This window comes from Podarcis vaucheri, assembly GCF_965113315.1.
Source record: "Podarcis vaucheri genome assembly, chromosome: 2".
Lineage (NCBI taxonomy): Eukaryota > Metazoa > Chordata > Lepidosauria > Squamata > Lacertidae > Podarcis > Podarcis vaucheri.
The window spans coordinates 44,593,929-44,609,227 of record NC_138760.1 but is presented as its reverse complement, the minus strand read 5'-3'; the positions used below and the strand labels follow the sequence as shown (position 1 = coordinate 44,609,227).

The window sequence follows — 15,299 nt, the reverse complement described above, 5'->3', positions numbered from 1 at the left end:
GATTCTCCACAAATCACTGGGTGGAAATCTGCACAGTCACTCTGACATCCGTTGAAGAAACTCTTAGAACCCTCCAGTTTGCTAGTACAGCCAAAAAAAATGAAAAACCACCCAATAATAAATGAAGTTATGGATGAGGATGCCCTTCTGAAGAGGTATCATTTAGAAACTGAAAACCTGAAGCAACTCATTGATGTTTCATCACAATCCCAGCCGGCACAGATCCTTGAAGAGAAGAATGCTCTTCAATAGTCCCCAAACAGCTGGAGGGCCAAGTCTGGCCATCACTGTCCTAAGATAATCAGGATTGCCTTATGTACTGCCTTCTACAATGGCACCATCTCTTGGACTTGTTTTGTGGCACACTTGCCAACCACTTTCCCAGGGCTGAAGTACCATCAACCGCCATTCACCCACTCAGTCCACAGTTCTGACTGCTGTAGCACCAGGCTTGAAAGGGAGCTGCTGTGTGCTTCTGAATAGTTCTTGTGTCAGCAGCTTCTTCTCCTGTCCCTCATCTCACTGCACTTCAGCCTAGCATTGGGTGAGCATTCCACACCCTGGCTCCTAGGGAGAGAGAGATGGAGTCTGTTTAAGAGCCTCCAGAGTGGGAGCTGTTTTGGCTTGTGCTCAGATTAATTTGCATTCCTCCAAAAAGGCTTGCTTTTTCAAAGTCAGGGTTGCATTTCCTCATAACATTCCTGGGGCTTTATGGACATTAATCCATACCTTGTATATACCATTGCTGGTAGCTGTGAAGATTTAGGAGCCTCAGCAGCCAGCATAAAGATAGCTCCTGTTCGTGTTTTTCCTGATTCTCTCCGGCCAATTCAGTGTGAGCAATTGGAAACTCTCTTTCTGTTGGGTGGAGCATTTGGAAGCCAGCCCTGCTCTCCAGTCCATGAGAAAGCATTTTCCAAGCCGTCAATCACTTTCTTTGCAGATGATCTTGCCCCCAAGGCAACCTTCCTTCCTGTGACTCAGCCCTGTGCTGCTTATAAACTGCAGTTTAAATATGCCTGGTTTTAATGTGTAACTTTCCAGCATCTTTGGAAGGAGCAGGGTGCTGATCACCGGGAACTGTCTGGGAAATATTAGGTGTACTTCTGTTCTTTGTGTGAGTCTTTCAGCGAGAGGGACCCTAAGGTTCATCCAGTCCACCCGCCTGCAATGCAGGAATATGCAGCTGATCAAACTTGCAACCTTGGCATTATGAACACCATGCTCTAACCAAGTGAACTATCCAGGAAATGCAATTAAAACTGAACTCAGTCTCAGAGTACATGATGGTTACACAGTATTGTAACTAGAAAACAAAATCTGAGTTTTGAGCATATGCTTTCATAATAGGTTTATCATGCCAAATTCAGCAACTTTCATGCAGATTTTTTTTTTTACTTTTATAATGACCGATAGATGCCATCAGCTTTTGAATACAGCATGTTATGAATCTATCAAATCTGAAGGGCTTGTTTTTTTTCTGCAGAGACATGCAGAAGTAGATCAGATTACAAGATCAATTTGTGTGCATGACAGATACTGACTTTCAAAATAACACTTGTGTTTGGGTTCCCAGTTCTAGACTTTGAATGCAAACGTTCCATAGCACCAGGTTTCAGTCATACAAAACTTATCCTGGTGTTTCCAGTGGCTCAAATATGTTGCTTTGAAGTTTCTTCCAACGCTCAAAGTTGGAGGGCGGGGGAATTATTTGGGACGGCTAAACTTTATGTTAGGCCCAAATCAATTGACTGGTGCCATCTTCCTCTCCTATCCTATAGGATAGTGCTTCCAACTTCTTCTGTGTGTGCCCTCCTTTTGCTAGAGATGCAAATGAGTGCTGGAATTTCAACTCTATTCTGGTTCAGAGATGAACCCGGTGGCCTTTGCTCCACCAGTGGGTGTTCTCCCATGGAGATTGCATCAGATACTGTCTCTAGGAACGGACTTTCCATTTTCTTTTGCAAGATGGGAACAGAAGACATTTGTATTAATTCCCTACCCCTTTAAGTGCCTTCTCTCTCCACCTACCCTCCACACTTGTTGGAGGTCCAGTGAAAAAAATTTGGTTACTTCAAGCAGAAACAAAATCACCACCATCATCATCTCCTCCTTCCCAGCTCTTCCCATGCACAATCCACACTCTCTTGTCTAGTGCCAGTAGGTGATTTGTGGCACGACTGCTCTGCTCTTTTTTTCCACCCCATCCCACCCAAAGTGAGAGACAATTGCTTATGCTCCCAGTCCATGGGCTGGTGGCTGTGGCTGTGGGTGTCCTCTCGATGGCCCAGAGAATGGGAGCTGCATCAGCAGCTTCTGAATTCAACACATTCCCACTCCTGCACTTTTGTGCAAACAAAGGGGGCAGTGTGGAGGGAAAGAACAGCTCAAATATCACTGTGGTTAGGTGTAGGTGGTCCTGAGGTCACAGGGCTTTGGAACAGAGACTACTCTGGTGGCACATTGAGCAGGTTGTGGAATTGCTGGGATCAATGAAAAGGCCTTGTTCTGGGCACTGAATAGAAGAGCCATTGTGTAATCCTGGCAGTCGCTGGTGCTGAGCTTTTCAGGAGGAGGGAGGAAATAGTTCTAGAGCTGGTATTGCTGAGGTGGCAATACAAAGATGCTGAACTTAGAGGCATTAGTGCAGGAAGGGGGCCTGGTTTGACCTGCTCACGCTTTGATCACAGGGGCTTAGGGCACTGGAGGCAGCAGAGTGGAAAAAAAGAAGACAAACTTCTGCTTTAATTATTAGCAGCAAGGCAGGATTAATTATTCCCTAGTACATTATAGAGTAGGGCCTCAGCCAGACCAGCGTACCTGTTGAAATGCAATGGAGCAGTCCTTCATAGGAAGAGAGGGCTGATCCAATTTCCTCGATTGGGCATTGCAGACTCCTCCCAGCTCAAAAAAGAGGATTGGTGGCCATTTATTTCAGTTAAGAGGAACTTTTAAGGTGGCAGTTGTAATAGGAAAACTTAGGTACTGTATACCACAGTAAATCCAAGATGTGGTGTTTCTGGAGATAGAAGGATAGGCTGATCCTGCATGAATTTAATTCACTTCTCAAAGCTGATTAAAAACAAACAAAACTAAGGTCCTTCTATTGAAGAATACAAAACTGCAAAAGATAGTGATGCCTTGGAGTTTGAAGAACCTTTGAAAGTGAGGCTCTTTTTGGCAGGCACCTGTGTGATCCTGCTTTCAAAGTCTCTTTTCCTATTGGGTTTCTCTTCCTCAACAGGGAGATACGTTGAAAGCCAGAAGAGCATGTGTGCACATGCAAACATGCTCAAGCACTTGCCCAGTTGGCCCTTGGGGGCAAAAAGGCTGCTCACACCCGCTTGCAGCCTGAAATTTCTTGACATAAGAGGAACCTTGCCGGATTGGGCCAAAGGCCTGCCTAGTCTGGTATCCTATTCTCACAGTAGCAAACCAGGTGTCTTGAGGTGCTCCTAAGCAGGGTATGAGCACAACAGCTCTTTCTCCAGCCACTGGCATTCGGAGGCGTATCTTGTCAAGGTCTGTGGCGAGCAGACATTGAGAGTGCTTTGTCCTCCATGAATTTATTTAAAGGCCCCCAAGCTGATGGATCTTGTTAAATATTGTGGTAGGGAAGTCCAGAAGGAGTTAGGTGGGGAAGGAGAGATGTTCATTATAACAGATACATCCCAGCTTGATCTTCCATGTTGGACCTGGATTGGCTTGCTTACATTCTTTGCTGACTTCTCTTTCGCAGGTCTATGCGTGATGTCCGGGGCCACCATCTTCACGGCGAGACATACAGATTGGCATCCCCCTGTAGACAGCATCTCCTTTGGCTTCTCGTACATCCTGGCCTGGGTGGCCTTCCCGCTGGCCGTCATTAGTGGGGTGATCTACGTCATCCTGAGGAAGCGCGAATGATGTGTCGAGGGCGGCCGCTGAGACTACAGCACTCAGGACAAGGGGGCCTTGATGAGTTAGGAAATGGAAACAAACAAATAAAAAGGAAGTTAACCAAAACAATATCAACAAGGAAAAAAACAACCAAACTGAAAGAAGGGTTACTGTGTTCATTGAAGATGTATATAGTATCTATGGTTTAAAAAAAACCTATTTATAACACTTTTTACATATATGTACATAGTACTGTTTGCTTTTGTTTGTTTGACCTGCCGCCATGTTTAAAGCCTAAAGAAAGTGCCTAAGGACTCTTTAACTCCTAACAGCATAATCAGAGTGCCGTTCCCCCTCCCCTCTTGCTGTGGAAGCAAATGGATCCCTCCTCCATAGCTCTCCACTTCCAATCCCCAAGCCACATGACAAGGCAGGAGCCATAAACTTGGTCCTCAGATAGGTGTGATATGCCGCCCACTGCACTGATGTTTGCTTATGCCCCTCATATGCTCACGTTAACTAAAAGATGGGTTGCAATGGCCACGTAGAGGGGAGGGGAATGTCAACGATGAGGAACGCATGGCTGGGTGAGCCCAGCTTTGGAACCCCTTGGAATGCTAGTCAAGCTGTGGTGTCGTATGTGAAGGATAGTCCCACCAATGCAACCAGAAGCTGCATAATATCACCACCTTCCCCACCCCCCTCTTCGTATGACAACTGGAGCTCCTGGGAGCACAGAAATGTCACCAGTCCTTCATAAATCCCTCTTTAAATCAGGTCCGTTCCTCCGTACTTTGAGATGGCCAAGATGAGCACTGATGCTAAGAAGAAACACTGGAGGGAGACACGGGACGAAAAAGAAGTCCGCCATGTTGGTTTGTAACTACCCACTGGTGTGTCGCCCCCCAACCTTGCCCGCTGTGGGACAATAGGCAGAAAGAATAAGCTAAAGTAGGGGAAAGCAAGGAACCCTTCTAAGTTCCAGACCCCACCCCACCCCTCTCCATAACCCCTTTTACAAAATTGAATACCAAATCTGTGAAATGGTGCTATCTATTTACCATTCCTTATATCGCTAAGCCATTTAACCTTACTCACTGGAAAGTCAGATAACGATTTTGAGATAAACCAAGGAATAGGAATGATAAATAATTCTTGTGTAATATATACAGCCTGTAACTGCTTTTGTACTTAGGAAAGTTGCTATCATCATTATTATTATTACTATTATTATTTTTTAATAAAGCATTTATAACCAAGGTATTTCTCTCCCCCACTCCTTTTACTTCATGGTCGGGAGGGAAGTAAGTGAACCTTCTAGCCCCTTGAGGATCCCTCCCTCCTTCCAGCTCCTCTGTAACCCTTTTCTGTGTGTCCCCCCCCCAAAGTGTGTCTGGCAATGAACTGTATTGGCAGCCGTGTGTAGATGTGTAAGCGGTGCCTTTTGATGCTAAGACTCCAGACATTATTATATGATTATTTTGCTTTGCTTTTCTGATTTTATACCAACTTGTGTGGACTAAGAAGCAACAAAATAAAAGTCAGAATAACTCACATGCTTTGGCCTTTGGTTGTATATCTTTGGGAAGGACGCAAGTATATGTGGTTAGAACAATAAGATGCTGTATGTATTTATTTAAGGCAGGGGTAACCAATGTGGTACCCTCCAAATGATGGTCAATCACCAGGAATGATGAAAATGGGCATCTAGCAAAATCTGAAGGGTACCTGTTGGTTACCCCCATTTGGGGCTAGCATATCCACTAGCTGCCTGCAATGAATCATTCCGTAGGGAAATATCTCTCTCTCTCTCTCTCTCTCTCTCTCTCACCCATTGCATTCCCCAATACTGAAGACAAGCAATAAACAAGCCAGGTAGAAGAGATACACAAGGTAGACATTTCAGGGCTGCTTATAGTATGACCTCTTTTCCTTCCCTATGGGATGATTCTCTTGTCCATGGGTAGGCAGACTAAGGCCTGGAGGACGGATCCAGCCCAGTTGCCTTCTAAATCCAGCCCGCGGATGGTCCAGGAATCAGCGTGTTTTTACATGAGTAGAATGTGCATCTCTGGGTTATTTGTGGGGCATAGGAATTCGTTCATTTTTATTTTCAAAATATAGTCCAGCCCCCCACAAGGTCTGAGGGACAGTGAACCAGCCCCGTGCTGAAAAAGTTTGCTGACCCCTGCTGTAACCCTTTGCGTTCTGAGCCATAGCCTTCATCAGAGGCCTAAAGACGACTGTAGTCTTTTTGCTTTGTGATGCTGGATCTTAATGGGAAATTTATATGGCCGCTGATGCAGGCTACCTCTCTGGGGGGTGTTGGGGGCCAAGAGGTCATGACTTAAATCCCACATGGGGTTGGTTGGGCTCCTCCTACATCTTTGTGAACCAGGCTGCCTGGGTGGAGTTGGGTCAATAAAACTGGTGATGCTCCACTCACTGTTTTTGTGCTTAAATTGGGGCAGCTGACTTAAGAGGCCAAATGGAAAGAACATTGCTCCACCAAAATGCCAGCACTTTCCCCACTCAGGCTCTCTTACAATCTGCTGTGGTACAGGTAGCATGGAACACTTTAAGATGGTTTTTTTTGGGGGGGTGTGCTAGGCGAAGAGTCTAGGGGACACGGGTGGTGCTGTGGGTTAAACCACAGAGCCTAGGACTTGCCGATCTGAAGGTCGGCAGTTCGAATCCCCATGACAGGGTAAGCTCCCGTTGCTCGATCCCTGCTCCTGCCAACCTAGCAGTTCGAAAGCACATCAAAGTGCAAGTAGACAAATAGGTACCGCTCCGGCGGGAAGGTAAACGCCGTTTCCATGCGCTTCTCTGGTTTGCCAGAAGCGGCTTAGTCATGCTGGCCACATGACCCAGAAGCTGTACGCCGGCTCCCTCGGCCAATAAAGCAAGATGAGTGCCGCAACCCCAGAGTCGGCCACGACTGGACCTAATGGTCAGGGGTCCCTTTACCTTTACCTTTATGCGAAGAGTCTCCATTTGGCCTTTGGCCTTTCTGTTGCCCTCACAGTGGTTAACACTAATGGATTTGATAAGCCTTGCTGAAACCTAGTTCCCACCGGATATGTTGGACTACAACACCCTTTAACATTGGCATTACTGGCTGGGGCTGATGGGAGCTCAACATATGTGGAGTTAATTGGTTGGGGAAAGCTGGATTTCAACTTTGATGTTCCAAGTGGCTGGCTGGCATTATTATAAGGCAATCAGAAAAAGTAAGCGTGTACTCAACATCACATGGGCAGAAATAAGGTTAACAGGTTGTATGTGGAACATTTGGCCTTCCAGATATTACTGAACTATAACTCCTGTCAGCCCCTGGCAAATTATGAGTCAAATACTGGAGATTCAATATGTCATTTGGTTTTTGAAACATCTGATAATGGATTGGGCAAAGAATGATTTTCCCACAATGCACTCAAATTGCTCTTTAAATCTTGGCTGAACTTGGAATTCCTGAAACTCTAGCTTTCTTCCTCATAATCTCTGCCCTACATGCACACTCCTGGAAATTATAGAGCCTCATGTATTTGAGGGAAGCTTTTCAAATGCTCCCTTTTCATTCAGAAATGTTTGATCTGTGAATTTCCACAGAGGAAAAGCTTGGCTGATATTCAATACACCTTTTGCAGGCACTAGACTGGATTACAGACATTGCTACACTGAAGAAAATTGTGTTTGGTGTCTCAGAAAAAACATGTTTATGCTTGAGCAAAAAGCAAACAAAACCCTTTATGCTTGGCTGTAGCAATTTAGCAACTCTTTAAGTCTTTATTTATCAATGGGAAAGATGGTGAAACTCTGCCATCTCGTGGTGAAAGGTGGCACTATCAGCAATTCCTCTTTCTGATGTAATTTGAAATGGGAAGAAAAGTTATGGGTTTTGCTTTTGAGCTTTTAAACGTTACAACAATTTTGTTTTTAATGCATATTTTGGGGGGGAGCTATAAGACCACAGGGAAATGGTCTAAGCTTTCTGCAAATAGGAATCCACTCCTTTACAGACTTTGGTCTTTCAAATTTCTGCAGTGCCCTGCACAACACCAATATTCAGGGCCCCTGCCTGTCGCCTTATGTTCTGCTCAGTTCACTATGTGTCATAGTTGCAATGCCCTGCAGTGCTCCCTAGGCTTGGCACCCAGTGTGGCACAACCAGTTGCACTGCCCTAAATCTGCTTCTGCCAACAGATGCCCATGGGAAGCTCACATGCTATTTAAATAAGAGAAGCAGGGCAAGAGCAGTCCTACGAAGTCCAAGAAAACAGCAGCATGATTAATGAGCAGAGTCAAGGAAGCTATTAGAGGCAAGTAAGCTTCATTCAGAAAATGGAGCTCTTGCCCAAATGGGAACAACAAGGAACACAATGTTGGCACAAGAAAAGCAAGCGGATGCCGAGGGACGTGAAAATAATATGAGCAGTGCATCTCTGAAAACATTTAGACCAACCATAGAAATATATTTAAACATATGAGAAAGGAAACCAGCTGGGGAGGTGATTGGACAAGAGAGTTAAAGGTGTGCTATAGAAGGATAAGAAGATTGTAGAGACTTTTTATGAACTCTTTTTGCACCTGTCTTCATGATGTAAGATGTAACAACCTTAACTTCACATAGACATTGATTTGTATCTCTCATGTCATCATCTGCTGGGCAGCAGAGTGGGGTTAAACCCTGTGTTGACTGTGTGCACCTGTTCCCAGCAAGGAACAGGGATGCACCGTCAGACTGAGTAGGATTCAAACTCTGATCTCCTCTGGAGCTGGGAAGACACAGAGAGGCCCAACTCGCTCTTTGTGCGGCAAGCAAAGCTATGGCTTTGCGAGAGGGAGGGAGGGCTGGAAATCAATAGGGGAGCAAGATCTGTTGGAGCAATAAAACTGCAGACACTTCCGTCTTATGCTCAGCCTGTGTAAATAAAGCTCTATATCCAAAAGACACCAGAGTCTCCGATGGGCTTCATTCTGAGGAAGCCCAATCCAAGGTATGTGCTCACACCCCTTAAATCTCTCACCCCTTGGAGATTGGGGTTCACGGGATGCTATCTGCTTTATCCACATCATGCATGCACATCTATCCTGCTCCCCTCTTTAATCACCTTTTCTCCAAACTGAAAAGCCCCATTAGGGCTGTCCACTTAAGTGTACAGTGGTACCTCGGGTTACATATATTTCAGGTTACATACGCTTCAGGTTACAGACTCCGCTAACCCAGAAATAGTGCTTTAGGTTAAGAACTTTGCTTCAGGGTGAGAACAGAAATCATGCTCCAGCAGCGCAGCAGCAGCAGGAGGCCCCATTAGCTAAAGTGGTGCTTCAGGTTAAGACCAGTTTCAGGTTAAGAACAGACCTCTGGAACGAATTAAGTACGTAACCAGAGGTACCTCAGTCTTTATGGCCACATTTCCACACACATCCCATATTCACCTCACTACTTTAAAAAAGTGTGCCACTCCTATTTTTGGCTGGGGGGAAAAAGATTGCTACAAAGTGGAGTGTCTATGAAACACCAACAGTGAAAATGTGGTTGGTTAAAATGTGGAATTACGTAGAAAGGTTGCAAAGTACATTCAGTTGCAGGGAAAGCCCTCAATTTTTATTGGGTATTGTTTATAAACCTTATGGGAAATAGATATGGATTAGATATCAACTGTGATAATACATTCCAACTAACTTGGAATGGTATTGAGTTATGATGATGATTAATAATTGTATTTAGAAACTTGGCCTACATTACACTTTATTATATTTACGCTATCATTTTAATATACTTGATTGTATTTGGTGCTATTGATTGGTACTAACCTAGAATTAAACAGAATAAGGAAATATGAATATGGAATAATATTGGGTAAGCAAGAAGGGTGGCCAGGTTTCTGAATATTGAGTTGATTGTGGAGATATTAACAGTTGCTCTGTATATACCAGGTGCAGATTAACTGAACTCTCCTTTTTGACTACAGTTCTGGGCTGAAAATAAGGGTAATTATATGTATATGTGCACACATACCTTCACATACATTGCACTGTCCCTGCAATTTCTTCCCCTAATTTCCTGGTGAGGCCACCAGACACTTGAACAGATCTTGCCATGTGCAGGCAGATCTGAGGCAACTACGTTTGGAACCCAAGGAACCTCTAGAATCTCAGTGCACTCCCATGATGGCTAAATTATAGCAAAACTGCCTAGGAAAGCAGCTGGATAGGAAAACAGCATCAACATGCTGAGAAACAATCCACAGAGGAAGAAAGAGCACCTATTGGGGAAAAATATTTAATGCATGCCGAGTCCTAAAAGTAATTAGTTTAACAACTCCTTCTTGCACTCAGCAATAACCCCTTTTGCAAAATGTTTTGAGCAAATACCTTTGTCTTTCCCTTACACCTTGTGAATGCCAACATATAATTGTAATGCTCTCTCGGTGTTTGTTTGTGTACCTCAACAACAGTACTTCCTTGTTTGGCCACATGGTGGCAAGATTTAGCTGGGTGTAGACACATATTGAAGGCACTGTAATTGAATTACTACCGGTACTTCTTTGACTCTGAAGACTTCCCAGTGGATGTGAAAGGAGTGACAGCAACAAATACTCCGGGGTGTGTGTGTGTGTGTGTGTGTGTGTGTGTGTGTGTGTGTTTGCTGTCTGTGCTGCCAAATACAGCAGTTCTTTCCAAGGATATCAGGACAAAAGGAATGGGGAGGTGAAGGGGAACCAAAACAGTTTTATTAACAAACAGCAGGCATGCAAAGCATAAAATAAAACATACCCAACAGGGGCTACCCAATCTCCCCTTCAGCTGCCCGGAGCCCCAGGTAGAGCAGCAGGAGAAAGACCCCGACCGTAGGTCTCCCAGCAACAGGTCCTTTGATCTGGGCAGAAGCTCTCCAGGCCCCTCCCACCTATGGCTCTTATAGCCTGCCTTGATGTAATCAAGTGCACCTGGCATTACTCATGATTAATACAGAGTGACTGAGAGTCTCCCACTACCTGCAACCGGCATCCAGCCAGCACTTGCAACACAGAAGAACCCAATAAACCCCAGACAGGTGTGTGTGAAGCACAAGAATCCAGCAGACCTCAAACTGGGGATGTTAAAGGGAAAGCGACATGCCACCTAACTCCTCGAAATACAATTGTCTTCCACATTTCCACTACACTGTCACAAAGAAATAAGGTGAGCAAAAGCCTGAACGAGGCAACAGAAGGCCTGTTTCTGTGAGCAGTGTATCCAGAAGCGAATGTGTTTAGGAATAGTTCTCAGATTATAAGATGTTCCCCACTATCAGGCTTTGTTGTTCTTGCGTTCTTAACATGGGAAAAGCCTTATCTAGAGTGGAACCATTGGCCAATCTAACTCAGTGGGTATGTTTAGCCTGGAAAAGAGGAGACTGAGAGGAGATATGATGGCCATCTTCAAATACCTCAAGGGCTGTCACATGGAAGAGGGAACAAGAAGAAGAAGAAGAAGAAGAAGAAGAAGAAGAAGAAGAAGAAGAAGAAGAAGAAGAAGAGGAGTAGTAGTAGTAGTAGTAGTAGTAGTAGTAGTAGTAGTTTGGATTTGATATCCCACTTTATCACTACCCGAAGGAGTCTCAAAGCGGCTAACATTCTCCTTTCCCTTCCTCCCCCACAACAAGCACTCTGTGAGGTGAGTGAGGATGAGAGACTTCAGAGAAGTGTGACTAGCCCAAGGTCACCCAGCAGCTGCATGTGGAGGAGCAGGGAATCGAACCCGATTCACCAGATTACGAGTCTACAGCTCTTAACCACTACACCACACTGGCTCTCCAAAACAAGCTTGTTTTCTCCTGCTCTGGAGGGTAGGACCCGAACCGACAGCTTCAGGTTGCAAGAAAGGAGATTCTGACTAAATATCAGGAAGAACTTTCTGACAGTAGGAGCTGTTTGACAGTGGAACAGACTCCTTCTGGAGGTTGTGGACTCTCCTTCATTGGATGTTGTCAAGCAGAGGTCGGGTGGCCATCTGTCATGGGTATGTTAGTTGAGTTTCCTGCATTGCTGGGGTGTGTGCATGTGTGCGTGTGCGCACGTGTGCATTGGAGTAGATGACTCTTTTAGGTCCCGTCCAACTCCAGGATTCCAACTCTATGTTTCTCGTGACTAATTCCCTGCTCCACTACAGATGTAAACAGGAGAAGTGGGCTCCTGCTGTGGAACTGCCATGCCAACAATAACATTGCTTATGAGGATGGTGGGAGAGCAGAGCAGGGTAGTCATGAGGCTGGGGTTACACAGGCACCCTAAGAGGAAACCTGTACAGTGGTACCTCGGGTTACAGATGCTTCAGGTCACAGACGCTTCAGGTTACAGACTCCGCTAACCCAGAAATAGTACCTCAGGTTAAGAACTATGCTTCAGAATGAGAACAGAAATCATGTGGCAGCAACGGGAGGCCCCATTAGCTAAAGTGGTACCTCAGGTTAAGAACAGTTTCAGGTGAAGAACGGACCTCCAGTTCTTAACCCGAGGTATCACTGTACTGGCTCTGCCAGTGCACCCTCTCTGGTAGGAGGGCAGTTCCAGATTTAGGGTGGTGCAGCAGGAGGTTCCCATGCACAGATCACCCAAAAGAAGAAGAAGACGACGACTTTGGATTTGATATCCCGATTTATCACTACCTGAAGGAGTCTCAAAGCGACTAACATTCTCCTTTCCCTTCCTCCCCCACAACAAACACTCTGTGAGGTGAGTGGGGCTGAGAGACTTCAGAGAAGTGTGACTAGCCCAAGGTCACCCAGCAGCTGCATGTGGAGGAGCGGAGACGTGAACCCGGTTACCCAGATTACGAGCCTACCACTCTTAACCACTACACCACACTGGCTCTGAGAAGATCCATTTGGGGGTGCCAAATGTTGGCCTCACTCATATTACCATATTACCAAAGATGACCAAAGTCTGCCCCTACTTCATCGCACCATGCTGGCTGCTCCCAGGTATTAATACAATCATCTCAGAAATTACCACTGATCCACTATTGTAAGATACTAACATGTGGCTTGTTTAACATAACATTCAGCTCTAATAATCACTGGCTGCATTCCCCCCCCACTGCCATTCAACTCCCACCGTACTATTTTCTCCATTATGCGCTTGCCAACTACAATTTCCCTTCACACATCTGGTGTCATGGGTTTGAGTCCATGGATGTTTTATGCCACAATACATTTCACAGAAACATAGAATTGCACAGGTGGAAGGAGCCCCAAGGGTTATCTAGACCAGGGGTCAGCAAACTTTTTCGGCACTGTCCGATCCACTGTCCCTCAGACCTTGTGGAGGGCCAGACTATATTTTGAAAAAAATAAAATAAAAATGAACAAATTCCTATGCCCCGCAAATAACCCAGAGATGCATTTTAAATAAAACCACACATTCTATTCATGTAAAAACACCAAGTAGGCCCCACAAATAACCCAGAGATACATTTTACTCATGTAAAAACATGCTAATTCCCAGACCATCTGGCCATCCAACATCTGTTTAAGAACCTCCAAGGAAGGAGAGTCCACTTTCTGATTTCTTAGTCTTTAAGGAGCCACAAGTCTCGTGAGTTGCCTTAGAAGTACTGGTAATGAATATCATTAGATATGTAAACCCATTTACATAAGATAGCATTTTAAAATCAAAACTCACAATTGCTTGTATCTTATGTGTTTGCAGATCTCTCAGAACCCATTTTGTGCAACAGTATTCCAGTGGTAGGTAACCCATTCTTTAACTTCCTTTTATGCAGTCCGATTTGCCACCTCCTCCCAACATCCACCTTGGGTAAGAAAAGACTGTGTGGTGCTAGAAAACAAAAAAGCACATGAGGAGAAGTGAAACCTCAAACTTGTGCTCAAAAGCAGTAATTTATTATCGCATGTTAATTGTCCAAAGCATTCAGTAACCGTCTTCCTATGGGACTGTATAAATGAACAACACATGTGAAATATACATATATAACACGACACACCACATTTGTATTTATCTTCCTTTTGAAGTTGGACATTCATTGATTTGCTTTAAGATGTTGCTTTCATTTTAATGTCTATTTCATATACGTTATTCATTTGCACTGTCCCCGAGGAAGGTGGCTGAACATCAGCTGTATAATTTATTGCCTTTGTATCCCTGTCTTTTTTCAGGAAGTTCAGGACGGGTTACACAACTCTGTCTATCACATAGACCCTTTTATCCTCATGTGTTGTGAGGTAAGTTAGGAGGAGATACAGTGACAGGTCCAAGGTCACCCAATGAGTTTCATGGCTGAAGAGGGATATGAACTCTGGTCTGAGTCTGGATCTCTAACAACTGGTGTACATCACAGTATTTCCAAAATGTATCAGGTGAGTTATATGGACAAATTTTCAGCAGTACACTGAAGCTCCAGCGTTCCCCTTGGGTTAGTCTTGTTGGTTTTCTTGTGTGGCCCCACCTCCTTTCTGTTGCCCATCATTTCATTGGATAGGAACATAGGAAGCTGCCTGTACTGAATCAAACGATTGGTTCATCCAGTTCATCACTGGCTACCTTGACTGGCAGTGGCTTTCTAGAATTCCAGACAGCAGCTGTTTCCAGCCTTACTGGAGATGGCAGGGATCAGAGGCACCAGCTTAAGAGGGTGCTGAGGGGGGGGGGACGTCACACACCAACACAGGGACATCCCCTGGGACCTCTCACAGTGCACAGAGAAGTGAGGTTTTTGCCTGTTGCCCAGATGTACATAAAGAGGCTCTCCATGCAATTGAGAACAAAGAAGGAAGTTGGGTGAGCAGATCAAGCATTGTCCATTGTGGAGGACCATCGCAAGAAAGCTTTTGTGCAAGCAGAATTTGATAATAGCCGCTTCCCAAATCTGACATAGAGGACCACTGACAAACATGCCAAGGCACCTTGATTTCTAGGCATAGTACGTATAATTTGTCATCTGCACACAGTTTCACCTTTTCATTTTTCTTCCTCTCAACTCTAGGTTAATGATCCCACCTGTCTTACACTCAGACGGCCTCATTCCATTGAAAGTCCTCCTTCCTTAGATAGTCTTTTCCTGATATCTTGGTGGGGCAGAGGAAGAGGGAGGCTTAGTGCAGAAAACTGACAGCCCACTTCCCAAACCTGACACTCCTGTGGAAGATAGGTCCTCAAACTGACGACGAAAATCATTTATTGTTTTCATTATCAATACTATACACACACTGTTAAATCTTTGGTAGCAAGTCTTTTAGTGTTTTTTGGAGTCAGAATGAATCCATAAAATAATATATAAATAACAATGTCCATGAATTCCCTCCTTGCACCCTCTCCCGGTCCTATGGGCATTTTTCAGTTCCCTGGACAAGTTTCTTCATAAGATCACAGAACTGTAGAGCTGGAACGGTCCCCAAGGGTAATCTAGTCCAA

At 44.8% G+C, this 15,299-nt stretch overlaps 1 protein-coding gene across 2 annotated transcripts in view; it reads left to right on the top strand.

Moving 5' to 3' along the window:
• PMP22 (peripheral myelin protein 22) overlaps positions 1-5,435 on the top strand; it is a 29,474-nt gene extending 24,039 nt beyond the window's left edge. For both annotated transcript variants that reach the window (XM_082213903.1, XM_082213904.1), the window contains exon 5: positions 3,740-5,435. In XM_082213903.1, coding sequence (XP_082070029.1) covers positions 3,740-3,906 — 167 coding nt within the window. In that variant the 3' untranslated portion in view covers positions 3,907-5,435. The remainder of the gene's footprint in view (positions 1-3,739) is intronic.
• The last annotated feature ends 9,864 nt before the right edge of the window (positions 5,436-15,299 follow it).